The sequence below is a fragment of the Leucoraja erinacea genome, chromosome 3 (genome assembly GCF_028641065.1).
Source record: "Leucoraja erinacea ecotype New England chromosome 3, Leri_hhj_1, whole genome shotgun sequence".
Taxonomy (NCBI): Eukaryota; Metazoa; Chordata; class Chondrichthyes; order Rajiformes; family Rajidae; genus Leucoraja; species Leucoraja erinaceus.
This window is the reverse complement of record NC_073379.1, coordinates 11,220,555-11,244,011: the sequence shown is the minus strand read 5'-3', so window position 1 is coordinate 11,244,011 and position 23,457 is coordinate 11,220,555. Positions and strand designations below refer to the sequence as shown.

Sequence of the window (23,457 nt, the reverse complement as noted above, 5' to 3'; positions counted from 1 at the left end):
CGCAGGAGGATGAGGGGTGATCTTACTGAGGTGTACAAAAATCACGAGGGGAATAGATCGGGTAGATGCACCGAGCCTCTTGCCCAGAGTAGGGGAATCGAGGACCAGAGGACAAAGGTTCAAGGTGAAGGGGAAAAGATTTAATAGGAACCAGAGGGGGCAACTTTTTCACTCAGAGGGTGGTGGGTGTATGGAACCAGAGAAAGTAGGGATTCCAGATTCAGGGACAGGTTCTTCCCGGCTGTTATCAGGCAACTGAACCATCCTACCACAACCAGCGAGCACTCCTGAACTACTATCTACCTCATTGGTGACCCTCGGCCAATCTTTGATCGGACTTTACAGGCTTTTTCTTGCACTAAATGTATAAGCTCCCTTATCATGTGTCTATACACTGTAAATGGGTCGATTGGAATCATGTATAATCTTCCCGCTAACTGGTTGGCACGCAACAAAAGCTTTTTACCTCGGTACACGTGACAATAAACTAAACTGAAACTGAACTGAAATAGATGGGGCAAGTATCGTAACAGCATGGAAAAAGGCCCTTCGGCCCATTTTCAAATTCCCATCCCACTCCCAATCTGACCGCCCTACAATCTGTGGATCCCTCTGAAGGTGGTGGGTGTGTGGAACGAGCTGCCTGAGGAGTTAGTTGAGGCAGGGACTATCCCAACTTTTATAAGACATTTGGATGGGTACATGGATAGGCCAGGTTTAGAGGGATATGGGCCAAATGCGGACAGGTGGGACTAGTGTAGATGGGACATCTTGGTTGGTGTGGGCAAGTTGGGCCGAATGTATGACTGTGTCTCAATGAGCTAATCATACCTTACGCATGATCAACGAGTCCAATAGGTTTCAGGTGTATCAGTGTAATCAGGTGTATCAACAACTTCATCAACAAGTTCGCTGATGACACAACAGTGGTGGGTCTCATCAGTGACAATGATGAATCGGCGTACAGGATGGAGGTGGAGCTGCTCACAGGTTGGTGCAAATCCCACAACCTCATTCTTAACGTGGGAAAAACTAAGGAGATGGTGGTTGACTTCAGGAGGGCGGGGAAACAACACCATACACCTCTGCACATCGACGGAGCTGATGTGGAAAGGGTCAGCAGCGTGAAGTTCCTAGGACTACATCTGTCTGATGACCTGATGTCCACGGCCAACACCACAGCACTGGTCAAGAGAGCCCACCAGCGACTACACCCTCTCCGAAGACTACGTAAAGCAGGTCTCCCCACTACACACCTACGGACTTTTTATAAGGGGACAATCGAGAGCACATTGACCTACGGCATCACTTCCTGGTTCGGGAGCTGCAAGGCGTACGAACGGCACCAACTAGACAGGATTGTGAAGACCGCCAGCAGGATTATTGGTGCTCCACTCCCTTTCCTGCTGGACATATACAGGAAGAGATGTATCAGCAGAGCCATCTCCATCATCAAAGACCCCTACCACCCATCGCATGACATTTTCTCCATCCTGCCATCTGGGAAGAGGTACAGGAGCATTAGCTGCAAAACCAATGCTCCTCAGCTTCTTCCCACAGGCTATAAGACTGCTAAATGGACTTTGCCCCCTGCCAAGTATCGGGCACCACCTACCAACCTGGACACACTGCAGCAGAGCCATTGTCGTGCCGCTGCCGATCGGAACGCCTGTTGAATGTTTAGTAGAGTGTTAAATTTGTTCATGAAACATGTATTTATATTTCTATTTATTTTTAATGCACACTGAATGGACACTGGTTGAGCAACGTTTTTTTGTTTACAATAAAGATATACAATACAATACAATAATACACCCTCTGGGTGTAATAAGTCTTTAGACATTAGAGATGCAGGTGGAACAGACCCTTTGGCCCACCAAGTCCACGCCAACCAGAGACCAGTCACTGAAAGTAAGCATGCAGGTACAGAAGGCAGTGGAGAAAGCGAATGGCATGTTGGCCTTCATAACAAGAGGAGTTGAGTATAGGAGCAAAGAGGTCCTTCTGCAGTTGTACTGAGCCCTAGTAAGACCACATAGTGAGACACTGGAAGTGCGGGAAGGGGAATGGGGGGGATGAATTTGGGGCGAACATTTCAATTCCACCCCCCTCTCCACCCCCACTTTCAGTCTGAAGAAGGGTCCCGAGCCCAAACGTCACCTATCCATGTTCTCCACAGATGCTGCCTGACCCGCTGAGTTACTCCAGCACTCTGTGAAATGTTACCTATCCATGTTCTCCACAGATGCTGCCTGACTCGCTGAGTTACTCCAGCTCTCTGTGACCCGCTGAGTTACTCCAGCTCTCTGTGAAACGTCCCCTATCCATGCCCACTGAGTCCGTGCGTTTGTGTGCGCTTGCATGTGTGTGTGTGTGTGTGTGTGTGTGTGTGTGAACAAGCCTTGGCATTTGGCTCGGCTTACACTCTGTCATTCTCGATTTGAACACGGCATGCAAATCCCAGCCAGCCCCTTGGATCTGTGAGTATAGACAGAGGTGGGGAAGGGTGGGTCAGCGGGCAGGGGGTTAATGACCAGGGGGTGTGCCAGCAGTGCACCACCACGCCTCAGGACAGCCAGCGTCCGTGTCGACACACACTCACCATGGCTGCAGCCGACCAGAGTTCCTGCTTCCACCTCCTCCTCTCACTCCCAGCTCAGCATTTCACAGTTCCTCTTCGAGTACAGTCTTGCCGACACTTGCAGGAAACTATCTCAGCGCACCGTGACTTTGGTGGAGGCTTCCCGGCAATAACATCACTTGGAATTGCCCACTGCTGTGTGGGCTGATGTGGAGGCGGGGTTATAGGAGGGGCAGAGTTCTACATTCACCAGCAAATAGGCTCTGTGATAAAACACTACCCACATGTTGACACAAAGACTGATGCATAAACTTAGTGTAGACTAATATAAAAACTCGTTTAGATTAGAGATACAGCGCGGAAACAGGCCCTTCGGCCCACTTAGACCAGCCAACCCCCGCACACTGACACTATTCAACACACACTAGGGACAGATGCTGCCTGACCCGCTGAGTTACTCCAGCACTTTATTTTTTTTTTCGTAAACCAGCATCTGCAATTCCCTGTTTCGACACATATAGACTTGCAGGCACAAACACACATACATTCAGAGATGCGTACAGTACACAAACACACAGCTGGTGGAGTCATTGACTCCCACAACCCTGGTTCGATCCTGACCTCAGGTGACGTGTGTGCGGTGTTTGTACTTCTCCCTGTGACCATGCGGGTTACTCCAGGTGCTCCGGTTTCCTCCCACATCCCAAAGACGTGCAGGTCTGTTGGTTGATTGGCGTCTGTTTAGATTCAGATGAGGTTATAGTCCTGTGCGCCAAGTTCCTTGTCGGTGTGAATGCCCCCCCCCCCCCAGGGTGAGGGGTAGGAACTGGGGGGAGTTAATGGCAGAGTGGGAGAGTTAAAAAAATGGGTCAGTGTTGAGTGTGTGGGCCGAAGGGCCTGTTTCCCTGCTCTTTCATTCTAGGACCACGCTTGTGTGAACGCACACACATAATCACACCCTTGTGCAGACACAGGCATACAGGAGAATTAAGATGAATTCAATACAGCTCATTATGTCTACTCTCAATCACATGTAAGGCATTGATATCAGCTTATTATCGTCACGTACCCTGAACTGCAAAGAGAAAGAAAAAAACAATATATGCATTATATAGTGTTACAGCGGCAGAGTAAGTGCAGATTTAAAAAAAAGTGCAAGGGCCGCAATGGGGTAGATTGGAAGATCTGGACGACACCCTCAGCAGATGAAAGGTTCGTTCAGAAGCCTGATAACAGAGGGGAAGACGCTGTTCCTGAGTCTGGTGGTGCGCGTTTCAAGCTTCTGCACCTTCTGCTGGACGGGAGTGGGGAGAAGAGAGAATGACCAGGGTGGGACAGGTTTGCTGTTTTCCCGAGTGCTGATGGGGTCAATGGTGGGGAGTCTGGTTTGTGTGATGGACTGGGCTACATCTACAATAGTGGGGAGTGTGACAATAGACAATAGGTGCAGGAGTAGGCCATTCAGCCCTTCGAGCCAGCACCGCCATTCAATGTGATCATGGCTGATCATCACCAATCAGTACCCCATTCCTGCCTTCTCCCCATATCCCCTGACTCCGCTATTTTCAAGAGCCCTATCTAGCTCTCTCTTGAAAGCATCCAGAGAACCTGCCTCCACCGCCCTCTGAGGCAGAGAATTCCACAGACTCACCACTCTGTGAGAAAAAGTGTTTCCTCGGCTCCGTTCTAAATAGCTTACTCCTTATTCTTAAACTGTGGCCCCTGCTTCTGGACTCCCCCAATATCGGGAACATGTTTGCTGCCTCTAGCGTGTCCAAACCCTTAACAATCTTATATGTTTCAATGAGATGCCCTCTCATCCTTCTAAACTCCAGAGTGTACAAGCCTAGCTGCTCCATTCTCTCAGCATATGACAGTCCCGCCATCCCGGAAATTAACCTTGTAAACCTACGCTGCACTTCCTCAATAGCAAAAATGTCATTCCTCAAATTAGGGGACTAAAACTGCACACAATACTCCAGGTGTGGTCTCACTAGGGCCCTGTACAACTGCAGAAGGACCTCTTTGCTCCTTATATTCTATTCCTCTTATTATAAAAGTCAAGTCAAGTCAAGTCAAGTCAAGTTTATTTGTCACATACACATACGTGATGTGCAGTGAAATGAAAGTGGCAATGCTCGCGGACTTATTGTGCAAAAGACAAACAACAAAACAACCAAACAAATTATAAACACAATCATAACACACATATTCTTTCACATAATAAATAATAGAAGGAAAAACGTTCTGTAGAGTTAGTCCCTGGTGAGAAAGGCGTTTACAGTCCGAATTGCCTCTGGGAAGAAACTCCTTCTCAACCTCTCCGTTCTCACTGCATGGCAACGGAGGCGTTTGCCTGACCGTAGCGGCTGGAACAGTCCGTTGCAGGGGTGGAAGAGGTCTCTCATGATTTTGTTTGCTCTGGAGTTGCACCTCCTGTTGTATAGTTCCTGCAGGGGGGTGAGTGAAGTTCCCATAGTGCGTTCGGCCGAACGCACTACTCTCTGCATAGCCTTCTTGTCCTTGGCAGAGCAATTCCCGAACCAGATGGTAATGTTCCCGGACACGATGCTTTCCACCGCCGCTGCGTAGAAGCACTGGAGGATCCTCGGAGACACTCTGAATTTCCTCAATTGCCTGAGGTGGTAAAGACGCTGCCTTGCCTTACTCACCAGTGCTGAGGCGTGTGATGACCATGTCATATCCTCAGAGATGTGGACTCCCAGATATTTAAAACAGTTCACCCTATCCACAGGATCCCCATTTATACTCAATGGAGTGTAAATGGTAATAATTTACACTCCATTGATAAAAGCCAACATGCCATTCGGCATGTTAAAAGCCAACATGCCATTCGCTTTCTTCACTGTCTGCTGTACCTGCATGCTTACTTTCATAGACTGATGTACAAGGATCCCCAGGTCCCATTGCACTTCCCCTTTTCCCAACTTGATGCCATTTAGATAGTAATCTGCCTTTCCGTTTTTGCTACCAAAGTGGATAACCTCACATTTATCTGCATTAAACTTCATCTGCCATGCATCCGCCCACTCTCCCAACCTGTCCAAGTCACCCTGCATTCTCATAGCATCCCCCTCACAGTTCACACGGCCACCCTGCTTTGTGGTCTGTGTGATGGAGTGGGCTACATCTGCAATGGTGGGGAGTCTGCTCTGTGTGATGGACTGGGTTACATCTACAATGGTGGGGAGTGTGGTCTGTGTGATGCACTGGGTTACATCTACAATGGTGGGGAGTGTGGTCTGTGTGATGGACTGGGTTACATCTACAATGGTGGGGAGTCTGATCCGTGTGATGGACTGGGCTACTTCGACAACTCTCTGCAGTTTCTTGCGGTCTTGGGCAGAGCTGTTCCCAAACCAAGCTGTGAAGCAACCCGAGAGTATCAGTATCAGTATCAGTATATCTTTATTGTTATTTCCTGAGTACTCACATACCCAGAGGAAACAAAAAAACGTTGCTCAACCAGTGTCCATTCATTGTGCAGTACAAATAACAACAAGTAAATAGAAATAAAATACATATATCATGAACAAATTAAATTAAACACTATACTCTCTACTAAACATCAACAGGCGTTCCGATCGACAGCTGCTGCAGTGTGTCCAGGTTGGTGGTTGGTGCGCGATACTTTGGCAGGGGGCAAAGTCCGTTTATCAGTCTTATAGCCTGTGGGAAGAAGCTGAGGAGCATCCTGCTGGTTTTGCAGCTAATGCTCCTGTACCTCTTCCCAGATGGCAGGATGGAGAATATGTGATGCGATGGGTGGTAGGGGTCTTTGATGATGGAGATGGCTCTGTTGATACATCTCTTCCTGTATATGTCCAGCAGGAAGGGGAGTGAAGCACCAATAATCCTGCTGGCGGTCTTCACAATCCTGTCAAGTTGGTGCCGTTCGTACGCCTTGCAGCTCCCGAACCAGGAAGTGATGCCATTGGTTAATGTGCTCTCGACTGTCCCCCTATAAAAAGTTCGTAGATGTGTAGTGGGGAGACCTGCTTTACGTAATCTTCGGAGAGGGTGTAGCCGCTGCTGGGCTCTCTTGACCAGTGCTGTGGTGTTGGTTGTGGACATCAGGTCATCTGACAGGTGGAGTCCTAGGAACTTCACGCTGCTGACCCTTTCCACATCGGCTCCATCGATGTGCAGAGGTGCATGGTGTTGTGTTCCCGCCCTCCTGAAGTCAACCACCATCTCCTTAGTTTTTCCCACGTTGAGAATGAGGTTGTGGGATTTGCACCAACCTGTGAGCAGCTCCACCTCCATCCTGTACGCCGACTCATCATTGTCACTGATGAGACCCACCACTGTTGTGTCATCAGCGAACTTGTTGATGAAGTTGTTATTGAGTCTAGCAGTACAGTCGTGTGTAAGCAGACTAAACAACAGGGGGCTTAGGACATAGCCTTGGGGCGAGCCAGTGCTCACAGCTATGGTTTTTGATGTCCTACTGCCCACCCTGACTGTCTGCTGCCGTTGTGATAGAAAGTTCAGGACCCAGTTACATGTGCCAGCATCAACCCCCAATAGCTCCAACTTCTCCACCAGCTGCTGCGGAATGATTGTGTTAAACGCAGAGCTGAAGTCTATGAAGAGGATCCTGGCACAAGTATTTTTCCGATCGAGGTGTGACAGTACGAGGTTCAGTGTTGTTGAGACTGCGTCCTCTGTGGATCGGTTGGCTCTGTAGGCGAACTGCAGTGGGTCTAGGTCGGCAGGTAGACTATTTTTGATGTGCTGCATAACCAGTCACTCAAAACACTTCATTACAATGGGTGTTAGAGCCACTGGTCGAAAGTCATTATGGCAGGCTGGGTTTGGTTTCTTCAGGACAGGGACGATGGTGGCACTCTTGAAACCCCCTTTTCACGGGGCGACTTGACGCAAGAGGTAACCAGAGTTTAACATCGTGGGAACCTCGTGCGATAACAGTACGGCATTCGTGGACCACCGTGGCGCTAACGGCAGGTAATCGTGTAACTTGGGTACTCGGGAGAAAATTCAAACATGTTTGAATTTGTCCAAGAGTGACTTGTACACTTGTGGTTGAGCATTGCAACATTTTATGAACGTAGTGGCCAGTGCGATATCCGTAGTAACTCTTGCGGTCACCGTGGGAACTCCTGCGAACGGTGAACCCGGAAGTTGGATAGAGTGAATCCAGCCAGTTTGCTATTTACATACAAATCTAACAAAACTAGCTAACAAGCATTTCATTAATGTCAGTGTGTCTCTTTTTGTCTGAAAGCACTTTCTAACTGGAGGAACTCCACGGGCCATGCAGCATCTACGGAGGGAAATTGACAGGCGAGCCGTTCCTCAGGCTGCCTTATCTATCTACCCCCCCCCCCCCCCCCCCAACTCCCACCCACACACACAAATGCTGGAGAAACTCAGCGGGTGCAGCAGCATCTATGGAACGAAGGAAATAGGCAACGTTTCGGCCCGAAAAGTTGCTTATTTCTTGTGTATGTGTCGGAAGGAACAGCAGATGCCGGTTTAAAGAGAATGAGTTCGACGGCAGGCAGCATCTGTGGGGAGAAGGAATGGGTGACATTTCGGGTTGAGACCCTTCTGATATGCTGCTTGTCCCGCTGAGCTACATGTTGTGTCTATCCTCGTTTTAATCCAGTATCTGCAGTTCCTTCCTGGCCGAACCCGATTGAAAGATGAGAGGCTGGGCGATAGAAATCATTAATTGAATTTTACTTCGGAGTCACGTGAGTGATTCCGTGAAGACCCCAGCTCCAGTGCGCAGGTGCGGCATTACGCACAGCGTGCAGAACGCGGCCAGCGGGAGTCGGGCTAGCTCCCGCATCCAGGGACGAGAGGTAAGTACTTACCTTAATCGGGCCTTGTGATTTTTGCTCCAGGGGGAGCAAAGTGAGGCATGGTGAGCGGGCCCCGTTTCGACTCCAGCGTGGGGCCGACAGTGACGGGGAAAAGGTGCCACCCGGACCGCTAACGCTGCGGACCGCTGCTAGGAGCTGCGCTAATGCCGGTCCGCTGAACAGCTGTTCCGTACAGCCGCGGACCGGCGGGAAAATTTTAAAAAACCCGACCGGCAGCCCTGCAGACTCCTGACCAGGAGAATCACCGCCCGGGAACCGCCACAACGCCGCCTGGAAAACGGCAGGCAGCCTCTACTTACAGGTAAGGGGAAATCTTACCAATTTACAGGTTCTACAGGAGCCATCTTCCTCCAAGCTGGAACAGGTTGGAGAAGGCAAAATAAGTATGTCTGTCTCCCCAAGCCAGAGGAGGTCATGAAGTTCACCTCCAGGAGAAGGACTGCCTGCCCAACTCCACACGAGCGTCCTTATCTGGGAGGCAGCCACCGGTAGCGGTGGAGCTATTTCAATGCTCCCGCTCACTCGACACCGAGCCGCTCCCTGTGCCGCCGGTGTAAAGGGGCACTGGCTGAATGCCAAGGGAGCTGACTCCTACCCCAGTGCTATTGCACTAGCCATCTCCCTTGTCGAGGGATTGATGCAACAGCGGAGTGGAGTGCTTTGCCTCCTCCCATTTAGCGCATCCTTTATGCTCCTTTTTTAAGGGCTAAGGAGGCCAGGGCTGGGCTGGCTTAAGCGCTGGGCAGGCGGACGAGAACAGCAGTATGCCAGGGGAGCAGGATCAGGAAGAGCCACTGGGTGTCGTGGGCCACTACATGGCTCCTCCACGCGACCATCTTCCCAACAAAAGCCCTGCAGGAGCAGGCCTTTCCAGAGGCAAATCCGCAGGCAGCTGGGTCTCGTAGACTCACAGACAAGCAGCGAATTCTACAGAAGGTCAAGATGTTACCACCTTTGCTCGCCTTTGGTGCTGACGCCTAAGATGTTCCCATATTTGGGATACTCGACTGAACGATGGTGCATATAGACCTGCCCGCAACCCCGAATATATGGGGCTATGCAAACCGCTGCTGCAGGGAAGAGGGAGCAGGCTATGGGACGAGCAGGACATCACATCCAACACCCAGCTGGCAGCACCCCTCGGCATCCACCAGCAATATCAAACAAGGACTGGTGAAAGCCTGGTGACCGCTGCAGATCCCCCATAGTTCTTTTTAGACGGGGCCCAGAGCGGAGCCGTGGGAAGATGCGCCGCCCCACCGACAGCACCAGCATGCCAGCAAACTACGCCTTCATGAAAAACAACAAGCATGGAGGTAGGTAGTCTGGTTCCTCCCAGTTTACACTAAAACAAGGGTGTTCTACTAAACTGCATGGGGAGTGGGCTAAGCATGGGATGCTGTCACAATTAACCAAAATATACTCAACAGCATTAGAGGATAAAAACGAATTCAAATTGGGCATTTTACTGCCAGTTCAGCAATGCGCCCAAAGGGCTGTTTCTCCCTCTAAGAAAAGAGAAGTGAGAAGGCAAGCTGAACTAAACAGGCACATTACTAAACTGATTGGAATTTGTATCGAATATATTCACCAAAACTATAAAAGATGATGAATGTAGCATCATCATTGATCTAATATCACTAAATAAATCTGTTGAGTATATCCACTTTAAGATGGAGGTGGAGTTTTGTCACTGCCAGACATCTGATCTCCCTAGGATACCTATGGGGAGCATTGATATGGGAGATGCTAACTATCTTATACCATACACTAGGATCATTATAGATACCTAAATATATTTACCTGGATCATGGATATCCCGGTTAGGGCAACCATGGGAGCATATAGCATTTCTTATGGTCTAAACCTCAGCCCTAAACTATTATAAATGGCCATGAAAATATTAAGAAAACAAGCATAATCATGGCACATATTGGATGAGATCCTCATATTAGGGGAAACAAAGGAATTAGCTGTGGAGCAGTTCTAGCTACGAAACAGCTCCCTAAAGCTGAGGTTCATCCCACGCCCAGATAAACCAGAATTGAAGCGTTACTACCAAGGATTATCTGGGCTTCAATAATAATTCCGTCCATATGACTGTTACTTTGCCAAGATACTTGGGTCACTATAATCAAATCATGAATGTACCCACTGAAGCTATATCACAATTAAGGTGGTGGGCAGACATATATTTGGCATAGTTTTCAGCCCTATTATCATCACCAATCCCAACTTGGTTATTTTAAAAACCAATGCCAGTACTTTAGGCTGGGGAGCAACTAAACTCCATATCCAGCACAGGTAACAGATGGACCAAGTCACAAACATCGTTACTACACATACCGGGCATCAACTTCTTGGGATTGGTGATCGCCTATTGGGCTAAAAAGCATATGCATTTCAAATGCAGCACGTACATATGTGGTTACGGATTGATAATACTATGGTGGTGGCTTATATCAACCATATGGGGAGCATAATAATCATTATTGTGCAACAAATTGGTCAAACAAATCTGGCAATGGTGTGTCAAAAGACATTTTAACTATCAGCTCCCTATGTCCTAGGAAGCTAGAACACAGTGGGAGACACCATGTCACGGGGTAAAATTTATGATTACATTGAATAGATGTCATAACCCAAAATATCTGCTAAATTTATTAAGCAGTTTGAAAGCCAGATATCAATTTGGTTGCACAAGACGGAATCACCAGTAACCCATGTATGTGACTTAGGAACCAGATTAGAGGCAGCAGCGATAGATGCCTATATGCTGGAAGGGGGAATTTCTGCTTTGCCTTCCTCCCTTCTGCCTCATCAGTCGGGCACTTCGCAATACAGATGGGATCTGTCTCCGAGATATTGAACGTGCCCGACCGGCCTACAGCCATGGTTCCCAGTTCATCACGACACGGTGGGCGAGTCACCTATGGATTTCCCTAGTGGACCATGGTTGCTGACTCAACCCAGTATCAGGCATAAGCCACCCATGCCAGGGAAACATCAAACTCCTGGGTGCAGGTTTTGAATAGACCTTACCAGGGACTGGGATTATCCAAAGGAACCATTACCACCATGTCGGCATCCCTGCGAACAGTCACTAAAAGCTAACATGGGTAAAATACTGCCACGACGCAGGGACAACGAACTATTCAACCACTGACGTATTGGAGTTCCTGGAACATCTACACCATGACTAAAAGGTGAGTTACAGTGCCGTAAATACAGCATGGAGCGCCTTATCTGCTTATCTAAAACCGCATGTCAGCAGAGCATGGGATCCCATCCACTGAAGGTAAACTTATGAAGGGCAACTATAATATAAGCCCCAAACACCCAGGTATATACCCATGTATGGGATATTGGTGTGATATTGACATACCTCAGAGAATGGCACCAGCCAGATCCCTCAGCTTGCTTAATCTATGTTTTAAAAAAGGCTCATGCTTATGGCTCTCGTACACGCTCAAAGAGTCCGGTCACTCCATAAACTAGACTGGATACATGGTGATTACCCCAGACGCATCAAGTTCATATTTAGTTCTGGTGAAATCTAACTCGCAGGTATATGGATTCGGCACGAACTAGCAGGGTCGAGATCGCCTGTGTTTTCCGTGCTGTAGTCGTTATATGGCTATATGGACCAGGAACGCCCGATTCACTGGTGGGATTCCGGGCCTACCCACCAGAGTCCAGGTTGAGTGTGGTGACCCATTTACTACTATATATAGACACAACCCACTATCTTAGAGGGAGAGGAAAGCCTATGGGTCAACCACAGTAACCCAAGACGGGGTACGAGCCAAACCACTCCAAGGTGGCTCAAACAGGTACTGAAAGCTGCCGGAATAGATAATAATACATTTAATCCCATTCCACTAGGGCAGCATTGGTATCAGCGGCTGAACGAATGGACATCCCGGTTGACCACATTTTCAATACAGCAGAATGGTCAAGGGAACCGCGTTCAGAACATTTTTTATTATAAACCGTTGATAAACCTGATTTAATTGCAGGAGAATATTACAAACTGCAATATTAATTTAAGCTCAGAGGAGCTCTTTTATGTTGTTATTGTTAACAAATACCTTTCTGTTTCTTTTGAAAGCAGATCCACTGGTTGATTACGATAACACTTCCTCCCTCATAAACTTCGGCAGTGAGTGAAATAAAAACTGTTACACGGTTTGAAATCACAGACCTTTGAAGTCTTCACGGAATCACTCACGTGACTCCGAAGTAAAATAGTAAGATTAAACGAGTACTTACCAGTACGAAGTTTGATCTGTATTTTATGAGGAGTTACGGTGAGGGATTAAGTGCCCGCCGCTCCCACCCTCATTATACAGATCAAGCTAATAAACTGATGTCTCGTGATCTTTACTATCTTACTTCAAATATTGTGTCTATTCTGTGATTTCACACCGCTGCTTCGAAGTATGCCGCACCTGCGCACTGGAGCTGGGGTCTTCACTTAATCCCTCACCGTAACTCCTCATAAAATACAGATCAAACTTCGTACTGGTAAGTACTCGTTTAATCTTACTATTAAATAACTAGATACCTGTCTAATCGTATCTACAGGATTGTACAGGCTAGATGGAGGAAGAATGTTCCCGATGTTGGGAGAGTCCAGAACCAGAGTCCCAGTTTTACAGTCTACCGTGGGAACTCTTTAATTACAGCGGGAAACCTTCAGTTTCCCAGGGGGTCGGGACGGGACTGGAGTTGGGAGGGAAAGGTGGGGGAGTCGAGGGAGAGGAGGGGGAGACAGATGGTGGTTTCTTCATTTACTGGCGGTGGGTGTCTGTCACTGAAACAGGCAGGCGAGATTTCACATCCACCTTGTGTGTACCTCTCTCTCTATCTCCCTCCCTCACTCTCACACAGGCATGAATGGAGGAACTCCGCGGGCCAGGCAGCATTTACGGAGGGAAATGGACAGGCGACCCATTCTTCAGGCTGCCTTATGTCTCTCTCCCCCCAACTCCCACCCACACACACGAATGCTGGAGAAACTCAGCGGGTGCAGCGGGGCCGAAACGTTGTCTATTTCCTTCGTTCCATAGATGCTGCTGCACCCGCGGAGTTTCTCCAGCATTCGCGTGTGTGGGTGGGAGGAGGGGGGGGGGGGAGAGACATAAGGCAGCCTGAAGAATGGGTCGCCTGTCCATTTAGAGAGGGAGAGAGGGAGAGAGGGAGAGAGGGAGAGGGAGAGAGAGAGGGAGAGGGAGAGGGAAGAGGGAGAGAGAGAAGGAGGGAGGGAGGGAGAAGGAGGGGAGAGGGAGGGAGAGGGAGAGAGAGAGGGAGAGGGAGAGAGAGAGAGAGAGAGAGAGAGAGAGAGAGAGAGAGAGAGAGAGAGAGAGAGAGAGAGAGAGGACTTCTTGCACATATTGAGAGAAGGTGCATCACACCAAACAACATTTGTCTAAAAAAACACAGATTATTCTTCAGCTCATTAAAGAGCTCGGGTGAAAAAAAACAATATAGTGTGTGACAACAAAGTAACATCATTTGTGCCACGTGATTAACTACACTACAGTCCACGATGTTCATTCACGATTAACGGGAAAGTCACTCGCACAAATGACAGAATTGCCGAGTACCGTGGGAACTCTTTACTCTACCCCCGTTATATCGTGTGATATCGTGCTAGACCACGACCACTCCACTCTGGCTACATCTTGCGTCAAGTCGCCCCGTGAAAACTAGCCATAAGACAGTTGGGCACTACTGCCTGGCTGAGTGAGATGTTAAAAATGTCTGTGAAGACATCTTTCAGTTGCTCGGCACAGTCTCTTAAAACGCATCCAGGAATGTTGTCCGGCCCTGCAGCTTTGCGTGGACTGATGCTGGCAAAGGCCTTTTTAACTCCGGCTGCGGACAGCCTGAGCGACTGGTCACTGGGAGATGGCAGTAGTGCACGTGTCTGGGTGCTGTTTTTAACCTCAAACCGCGCGTAGAACTCGTTCAGTTCATCTGGTAGAGAGGGGTCGTTTTGGCCTATCCGCAGCGGGGGGGGGGGGGGGGGCCTTTGTAGTCAGTGATGGTATGAAATCCCTGCCACAAGCGACGTGTGTCTTTGTCATTTTCGAAGTGGCTATTAAGTTTTTTCACATACAGCCTCTTCGCTTCCCTGATCCCCCGGGATAGTGTACTCTCTACGGGGCATCTGTAGATGTTGATAAGGGTCATTGGAGACGTGCTGAAGTTGCTTACTCTTCTGAGGATCTAGAGACGTTGGTGTGACTTCTTGACCACATCGTCAATGTGGTTGGACCAGGACAGATATTTGGTGATATTTATGGCCCAGAAGTTCTCAACCATCTCCACTCCATCTCCATCTCCATGGCCATTGATATAGGCTGGGGTGTTTACTCCACCATACTTCCTGAGGTCAATGACAACTCTTTTGTCTTCCTCTCATTAAGGGGGAGGATGTGGTCTTAACACCAAATTTACTAAGCTTTCGCTATCCTTCCTGTAGTGGGTGGACAAGTAACGTCCACAAGTTTAAGGAGTAGAATTAGACCATTCGGCCCATCGTGTCCCCTCCGCCATGCAATCATGGCTGATCTGCCCTAATCCATTTCTTCAACCTTCTCCCCATAATTCTTGACACCCGTTCTAATCAAGAATCTGCCCATCTCTGCCTTAAACATATCCACTGACTTGGCCTCCACAGCCGTGGCAATGTTCTGCAGATTAACTATCCTCTGGCTAAAGTAGTTCCTTCTTTCTAAAAGAGCGCCCTTTTCGAGCTATTAAAATGTCAGGCAAAGTCCATCTCCAACAAGGGTGAAAGTGCTTTGTTCCGCACCTCTTCTCTTCCAAACCCCCCCCCCCCCCCAACCCCCCCCACCCCCCACCCAAAACATCCCACCACAATCAATCTGAAAAATGGTCCCAATCCAAAACATCACCTACCCACATTCTCCATAGATGCTCAAGAAAGACACAGAATGCTGGAGTCACTCTGGGGGTCAGACAGCACCTCTGGAGAATAAGGAATAGGTGACGTTTCGGGTCGGGACCCTTCTTCAGACTGAGAATGGAGGGGAGGGAGGGGGAGGGGATTGGATGTAGGAAAAGGCCGGGTCAAAGCAGGGCCGGCAACAGATGACCAAGGAAGGGTGGAGCCCACAATGGCCCATTGTTGGCTGGGGAAGGGGTGATAACAAAGGGTTACAGGTATGCAAACATCCCTCCAGAGATGCTGCCTGACCCCCTGCATCTATATATATATATATACACACACACACTAACGTATCCTCGTTTATTGTATTGTTTACAGTGTACTATGTTTACATATTTTACATCGGTAGCAAAAACAGGAAGGCAGATTACTATCTAAATGGCGTCAAGCTGGGAAAAGGGGAAGTACTACGGGATCTGGGGGTTCTTGTACATCAGTCTATGAAAGTAAGCATGCAGGAACAGCAGGCAGTGAAGAAAGCGAATGGCATGTTTACCTTTATAACAAGAGGAATCGAAGATAGGAACAAAGATGTCCTTCTGCAGTTGTACAGAGCCCTAGTGAGACCACACCTGGAGTATTGTGTGCAGTTTTGGTCCCCTAATTTGCGGAAGGACATTCTTGCTATTGAGAGAGTGCAGCGTAGGTTTACAAGGTTAATTCCCGGGATGGCGAGACTGTCATACGTTGAGAGAATGGAGCAGCTGGGCTTGTACATTCTGGAGTTTAGAAGGATGAGAGGATATCTCATTGAAGCATATAAGATTGTTAAAGGGCTTGGACACACTAGAGGCAGGAAACATGTTCCCGATGTTGGGGGAGTCCAAAACCAGGGGCTGCAGTTTAAGTATAAGGAGTAAGCCATTTAGAATGGAGACGAGGAAATACTTTTTCTCACGGAGAGTTGTGAGCCTGTGGAATTCTCTGCCTCAGAGGGCGGTGGAGGCAGGTTCTCTGGATACTTTCAAGAGAGAGCTAGATAGGGCTCTTAAAAATAGCGGAGTCAGTGGATATGGGGAGAAGGCAGGAACGGGGTACTGATTGGGGATGATCTGCCATGATCACATTGAATGGCGGTGCCGGCTCGAAGGGCCGAATGGCCGACTGCTGCACCTATTGTCTATTGTCTATTGTCATATTCTGTTGTGCTGCAGCAAGCAAGAATTTCATTGTTCTATATGGGACGCATGCCAATAAAACACTCTGGACTATTTACTCTTTTCCAGCTCTTTGCATCTTTCCTCTTGGGAAATCCAGTCCACTTCCCTTTACTATTTAATGGCATTCGCTTGCTCTCTGCCAGCCTGCCACGCCAATGTGGATGAGCCTCACATTAACTGTGGGCATCAAGAACAAGGTTGAGGCTGGGGCTCCTGTGGAGAGAGAAGCTTATCTCTTCGTAGCTCGAGAGAGTGGAGATAGTTGGTTGAGACAGCTCCTATTCTTAGACTTTAGAGATGCAGCGTGGAAAGAGGCCCTTCGGCCCACCGAGTCCACACCGATCAGCGATCACTTATCCTATGCACACTAGGGACAATTTACAGTTTTTACCGATACTAATTAAACTACAAACCTGCACGTCTTTAGATGTGGGAGGAAACCGGAGCACCCGGGGAAAACCCACGCTGTCACAGGGAGAAGGTGCAAAGTCAGGATCGAACCCGGGTCTCTGGCGCTGTGAGGCGGTGACTCTGCCGATGCGCCACCGTGCCGCCCCACCATCAGATTCAGGATCTTTATAAAAGGACTGGACAAGCTAGACGCAGGAAAAATGGTCCCAATGTTGGGCGAGTCCAGAACCAGGGGCCACAGTCTTAGAATAAAGGGGAGGTCATTTGAGACTGAGGTGAGAAAAACCGTTTTCACCCAGAGAGTTGTGAATTTGTGGAATTCTCTGCCACAGAGAGCATTGGAGGCCAAGTCACTGGATGGATTTAAGAGAGAGTTAGATAGAGCTCTAGGGGCTGGTGGAATCAAGGGATACGGGGAGAAGGCAGGCACGGGTTATTGATTGGGGACGATCAGCCATGATCACAATGAATGGCGGTGCTGGCTCGAAGGGCCGAATGACCTCCTCCTGCACCTATTTTCTATGTTTCTATGTTTCTATCTCCTCTTCTAGACCTGGCCTTGTCTTCACCGTGCCTTGCACGACATGTCCACTGCATTTTCAATCAAATACCTCCTTTTCCTTGTCTCAAATCCAACACGGCTGAGATGGTTTAGAGGGATACGGACCAAAAACAGGGAAATGGGACGAGCTTAGATGGGGTATCTTGGTTCGGATGGACGAATTGGGCCGAAGGACCTGTTTCCGTGCTGTATGACTGAATGAGTGTGTGTGGTACACTTTGCCTGGATAGCACGCACACGATAGATTTACACTGCGTCTCGAAACACGTGACTGCGAGAAACCAACACTAATAATTGGACCAAGACCCAAACCCCTTTTATCTGTAGGCTTTGCAATCTATTTACATCTATGGAGTCACACATTGTGGAAACAGGCCCTTCAGTCCAACTTGCCCACGCCGACCAACATGTCCCTTCCACACTAGTCCCACCTACCTGCACTTAGCCCATATCCCTCCAAACCTGTCCGATCCATGTACCTGCCTAAATGTTTCAAATGTTTCTCCCCCCCCCCCCCCCCCCCCCCTCCCTCCCACCCCCCCCCCCCCTCACCTTAAACCTATGTCCTCTGGTTCTCGATTGCTCTGGGCAAAAGACTGTGTATTTACCCTGCCTAATATCAAATTAATCCCTTTATCATGTATTTGTACACTGGCTGGATTGTAATCATGGACTCAGCTCAGTTGCAGTTTAGTTTATTGTCACGTGTACCAAGGTACAGTGAAAAGCTTTTGTTGCGCGCTAACCAATCAGTGGAAAGACAATACGTACAAGATAAGAAGATCTTACAACCGATCCATTTACTGTGCACAGATACATGGGAAGGGATCTTACACGCAAGGGAATAACGTTTGGTGCCAGGTAAAGCCAGTAAAGTCCGATCAAGATTAGTCCGCGGGTCCCCAATGAGGAAGATCGTGGTTCAGCACTGCTCTCTGGTTGTGGTAGGATGGTTCACTGCCTGACTTTCTGCATTCCATGTTTAGTCTTTCCGCTGTCTGGTTAGCATGCACCAAAGGTTATTCACCGTACCTCAGTTCACGTGACAATAAACTAAACTCAAACTCAAATTATACACCTTGATAAGATCGCCCCTCATCCTCTTGCGCTCCAAAGAATAAAGTCCTAAGATGACATGTTGCATTTTGGGAAGTCTAACATGGGCAGGACCTACACAGTGAATGTTAGAGCTCTGTGGAGTATTGCAGAACAGAGGGATCTAGGAGTACAGGTGCATGGTACTTTGAAGGTCGAGTCGCAGGTAGATAAGGTGGTCAAAAATACTTTTGGTACATTGGCCTTCATCAGCCGGAGTATTGAATATAGAAGTCGGGAGGTCATGTTGCAGTTGTATAAGATATTGGTGAAACTGCATTTAGAATATCGTGTTCAGTTCTGGGCACCATGTTATAGGAAAGATGCTGTCAAGCTGGAAAGGGTACAGAGAAGATTTATGAGGATGCCACCAGGACTAGAGGGTGTGAGCTACAGGGAGAGGTTGAGTAAGCTGGGACACTATTACCTGGGGTACAGGAGGATGAGAGGTGATTTTATAGAGGTGTGTAAAATCACGAGAGGAATAGATCGGGTAGATGCACAGAGTCTCTGGCCCAAAGTAGGGGAATCGAGGATCAGAGAACATAGGTTCATGGTGAAGGGGAAAAGATTTAATAGGAATCTGAGGGGTAACGTTTTCACAGAAAGGGTGATGGGTGTATGGAACAAGCTGCCGGAGGAGGTAGTTGAGGCTGGGACTATCCCAATGTTTAAGAAACATTTAGACAGACAGACAGACGATCAGAGGGGACTGTGTAGAGAGGGTGGCGGATCTCCGCTTCCTGGGAATCCATATTGAGGAGGACCTGACGTGGAGCGTGAACACCACTGCGCTGCTGAAAAAGGTCCAGCAGAGACTGCACTTCCTGAGGGTGCTCAGGAAGAATAACATCACTCAGAGACTGCTGCTGTCCTTTTATCGGTGCTCCATTGAGAGCATCCTAACATACTGTGTATGCGTGTGGTACACCAGCTGCACAGCGGCTCAGAGGAAAGCGCTCCAGAGGGCCATTGACAACGCCCAGAGGATTGTCGGCTGCCCTCTCCTTACCTTGGAGGACTTACACAGTTCCCGCTGCACCACAAAATCCCAGAGTATCATAAAGGACATTTCCAACCCCAGACACTCCCTGTTTGAACTGTTGCCGTCAGGCAGACGGTACAGATCTACAAGGACAAGGACGAACAGCCTAAAAAACAGTTTTTACCCCACTGCTATAAAAGCACTAAATGTAGCTGCCAAGGAACGCAGGGGCGATACATACTAAGGGACTGTGGTACACTGTGAAATCGACAGAAGGATGGAGGGGTGGGTGTTTATGCGTGATATTTTTGTGATATTTATTTTAGTTGTTTATCTTTTAATATTTTACCTTGTATGTATCGTTAGCTTTTAGAAATGTTTGAATGGTGCACTGACTGGCTGACATTTTTAAATTTCGTTGTACATGGTTCATGTTACAATGACAATAAAGAAACTATTCTATTCTGTTCTATTCTATGGACAGGCCAGGTTTGGAGGGATATGGACCAAGCGCAGGCAGGTGGAACTAGTGTAGCTGGGACATGTTGGTCAGTGTGGGCAGGTTTGGCCGAAGGGCCTGTTTCCATGCTGTATCACTCTATGACTCGATTTAGATAATATGTTTTAGTTTTACTGTGAATGTGGCGTTACATAATCTTTCACTTTAGAACACTGGTCAAACTTCCTCACATCCTATTTATATCCTATCTGTGATCTCCCTACATCCACGGCTCACTTCCTCACCCACAATGACTCACCAGCCAAGTTAGCAACTGGGTTATCAGTGTTAAAATAAGCCGGGCAGAGTTGCGTTCCCCAATACCCATCCCTTTAACAGAACGACAGCGTGGAAACAGGGCCCAACTCGCCCACACCAGCCAACATGTCCCAGCTACACTAGTCCCACCTGCCCACATTTGGTCCATATCCCTCCACACCTGTCCTATCTGTACCTGTACCTGTCTAAATGTTTCTTAAACATTGCGATAGTCCCAGCCATTGCGACATTGTGATAGTCCCTGCCTCAACTACCTCCTCTGGCAGCTTGTTCCATACACCCACCACCCTTTGTGTGTAAAAGTTACCCCTCAGATTCCTATTAAATCTTTTCCCCTTCACCGCAAATCTACTTAAAATACACTCTGCTTAAAGTAGAGTGATACAGCATGGAAACAGGCCCTTTGGCCCAACCCGCCCAAGCAGACCAACATGCCCCATCTACACCAGTGCCATCTTCCCGCATTTGACATATTCCTCAAAAGCTCAATGGTACAGTGAAAGTCCTTTTTTTTGCATCCAATTCACTAAAAATAATCAGCATAATCAATTATTGGGAGAAGGCAGCAAAATGGGGTTGAGAGGGAAAGATAGATCAGCCGTGATTGAATGGCAGAGTAGAGGGGCAGGCGGGACTAGTGTAGCTGGGACATGTTGGCTGGTGTGGGCAAGTTGGGTCCTGTTTCCACGCTGTCGTTCTGTTAAAGGGATGGGTATTGGGGAACTCAACTCTGCCCGGCAGAGAGGTGTTCCTTTGAATAAAATTCAAGAGAATATTTCTTGAACTCACTGTCAGGGCTACCGGACCGCAAGCACGGGCTCAGGTAAAGTCACATTATTTTATGATTCCTCCCCCATTGGGTCTCCCTCCCCCTATTCCATCCCCTCCCCAAGCATGACCACTCCTCCCCACTGTGAGCCCCTCCCCCACTGTGACCCCACCCCACAGTATTCCCTCTCCCCCACCCCCCCCCCCCCCCCCCAGCAGTGACCCCACAACCTGCCACTGAAACCTTGAGCAAGGAGCAGAGACCTGGGTGATTTTGCAACATTCACCCTACGGTCAACAGTTTATTGAGGGGACGGAGCGGTCACGGTGGGCGTTTCTCCATCTGTTGACCGTGGGGGGGGGGGGGGGGTGTTGTGGGTGGGGGGACAGACCGACTCCTCGCTGGAGCTCTGCGGCGCTCAGCATCTGAAATGGAAGAGATGTAATGATAATGAAACATCCAGCCACCGAGGTAGACCCCAAGGGGCATGTAGGTCAGCATGGGCAAGTTGGACCGAAGGGCCTGGTTCCGCGTTCTACGGCAAGAAAACAGGCCCTCCATGCTCACCAACATGCCCCATCTACACTAGTCCCACCTGCCCACGTTTGGCCCAGATCCCTCTAACCCTTTGCTATCCAAGCACCTATCCAAATCCTGTTATAGTACCAGCCTCAACTACCTCCTCCAGCAGCTCGTTCCATGTACCCACCACCCTCTGTGTGAAAAGGTTGCGCCTCAGGTTCCTATTAAATGTTCCCCTCTCATCTTAAACATATGTCCTCTGGTACTTGATTTCCCTACTCTGGTTCAAACACTCTCTGCATCTCCCTGATCTATTCCCCTTGTGATTTTGTCCACCTCAATAAGATCACCTTTGTCCTAATGGGACGGGCTGTTTTGTATATGTTTACTTTAGTTTAGAGATACAGCGCTGAAACAGGCCCTTCGGCCCATTGCTCCCGCACCGACCAGCGATCCCCGCACACTAATAATACCCTACACAGGGGCAATTTACATTTACATCAAGCCAATTAACCTACAAACCTGTACGTCTTTGGAGTGTGGGAGGAAAGCAAAATTCTAAGAGAAAACCCACACAGGTCACGGGGAGAACGTACAAACTCCACACAAACAGCACCCATAGTCAGGATCGAACCCGGGTGTGTCTGACGCTGTAAGGTAATAGCTCTTCTCCCTGCGCGCCCCAGTCTGTAACCTGGTGCTACGGTTTCCTCCCACACTCCAAGATGTACAAGTTTTGTAGGTTAATTGGTTTTGGTAAGAAATTGTAAATTGCCTCTACTGTGTAGGATAGTGTTAATATACGGGGGTCGATGGTCGGCACGGACTCGGTGGGCCGAAGGGCCCGCTTCCGGGCAGTATCTCTGAAAAAAAAACCTTGTTTCGCAACACACTGGGCAACATAAATCTGTAGATTGGGAGGCTCCAACCAAACTATTCAGCACTCTCTCTGTAGAAGGAAGCCCCCTCCCCTTCTAGACTGACCCCCCCCCCCACACCCCCCAACCACCTCCCCCCCCTCCAGTCTGACCACCCCCCCTCCCAAAATAACCTCCCCCTCCCGACCTGACCCGACCTATCACTCCCCCTCCCAGCCATGAACCATGAACTCTCATCGTGAACCAACCCCTCCCCCTCGCGATCCATGCCTTCCTCCCACCCTCAAACCCAAAACCCCCCCCCCCCCCCCATTCTGCACCTCCACCCCGCCCCCCCCATCCAATTGACCCCCTCCCCCCCCCTGGCCCACCCGTCCCGTTCCCGACCCAGCCCCCTCCCCTTCTGCCCTACCCCTCACCCGCAGGGCGAGAGGGAGAGGGGATAGGGAGGTGAAGAGAGGGATGGAGGGAGGGATGGAGGGAGGGATGGAGGAATGGAGAGAGGGATGGATGGATGGAGAGAGGGTGAGAGAGAGGTGGCAGAGAAAGGGAGATGGAGGGAAAGTGAGAGTGGGAGAGAGAGGGATGGATGGATGGAGAGGGGGAGGGAGGGATGGAGGGGAGGGATGGAGGGATGGTGAGGGGGGAAGGAGAGGAGAGAGGAAGGAGAGGGAGAGGGATGGAGGGGAGGGATGGGAGGGAGGGATGTAGGGAGGGATGGAGGGAGGGAGGGAGAGAGGGAGGAATGGAGAGAGGGAGGAGGGAGGGAGAGGGAGGGAGGGATGGATAGAGAGATGGATGGATGGAGAGGGGGAGGGAGGGAGGGATGGAGGGAGGGATGAAGAGAGGGATAGAGAGAAGGAT

The 23,457-nt window shown here is 49.1% G+C and overlaps 1 protein-coding gene across 2 annotated transcripts in view; it reads right to left on the bottom strand.

The window, feature by feature from the left end:
- Positions 1–2,773, bottom strand: part of LOC129695276 (FYN-binding protein 1) — a 99,071-nt gene extending 96,298 nt beyond the window's left edge. For both annotated transcript variants that reach the window (XM_055632071.1, XM_055632072.1), the window contains exon 1: positions 2,603–2,773. In XM_055632071.1, the coding sequence (XP_055488046.1) occupies positions 2,603–2,605 (3 nt within the window). In that variant the 5' untranslated portion in view covers positions 2,606–2,773. The remainder of the gene's footprint in view (positions 1–2,602) is intronic.
- Positions 2,774–23,457: the final 20,684 nt, after the last annotated feature.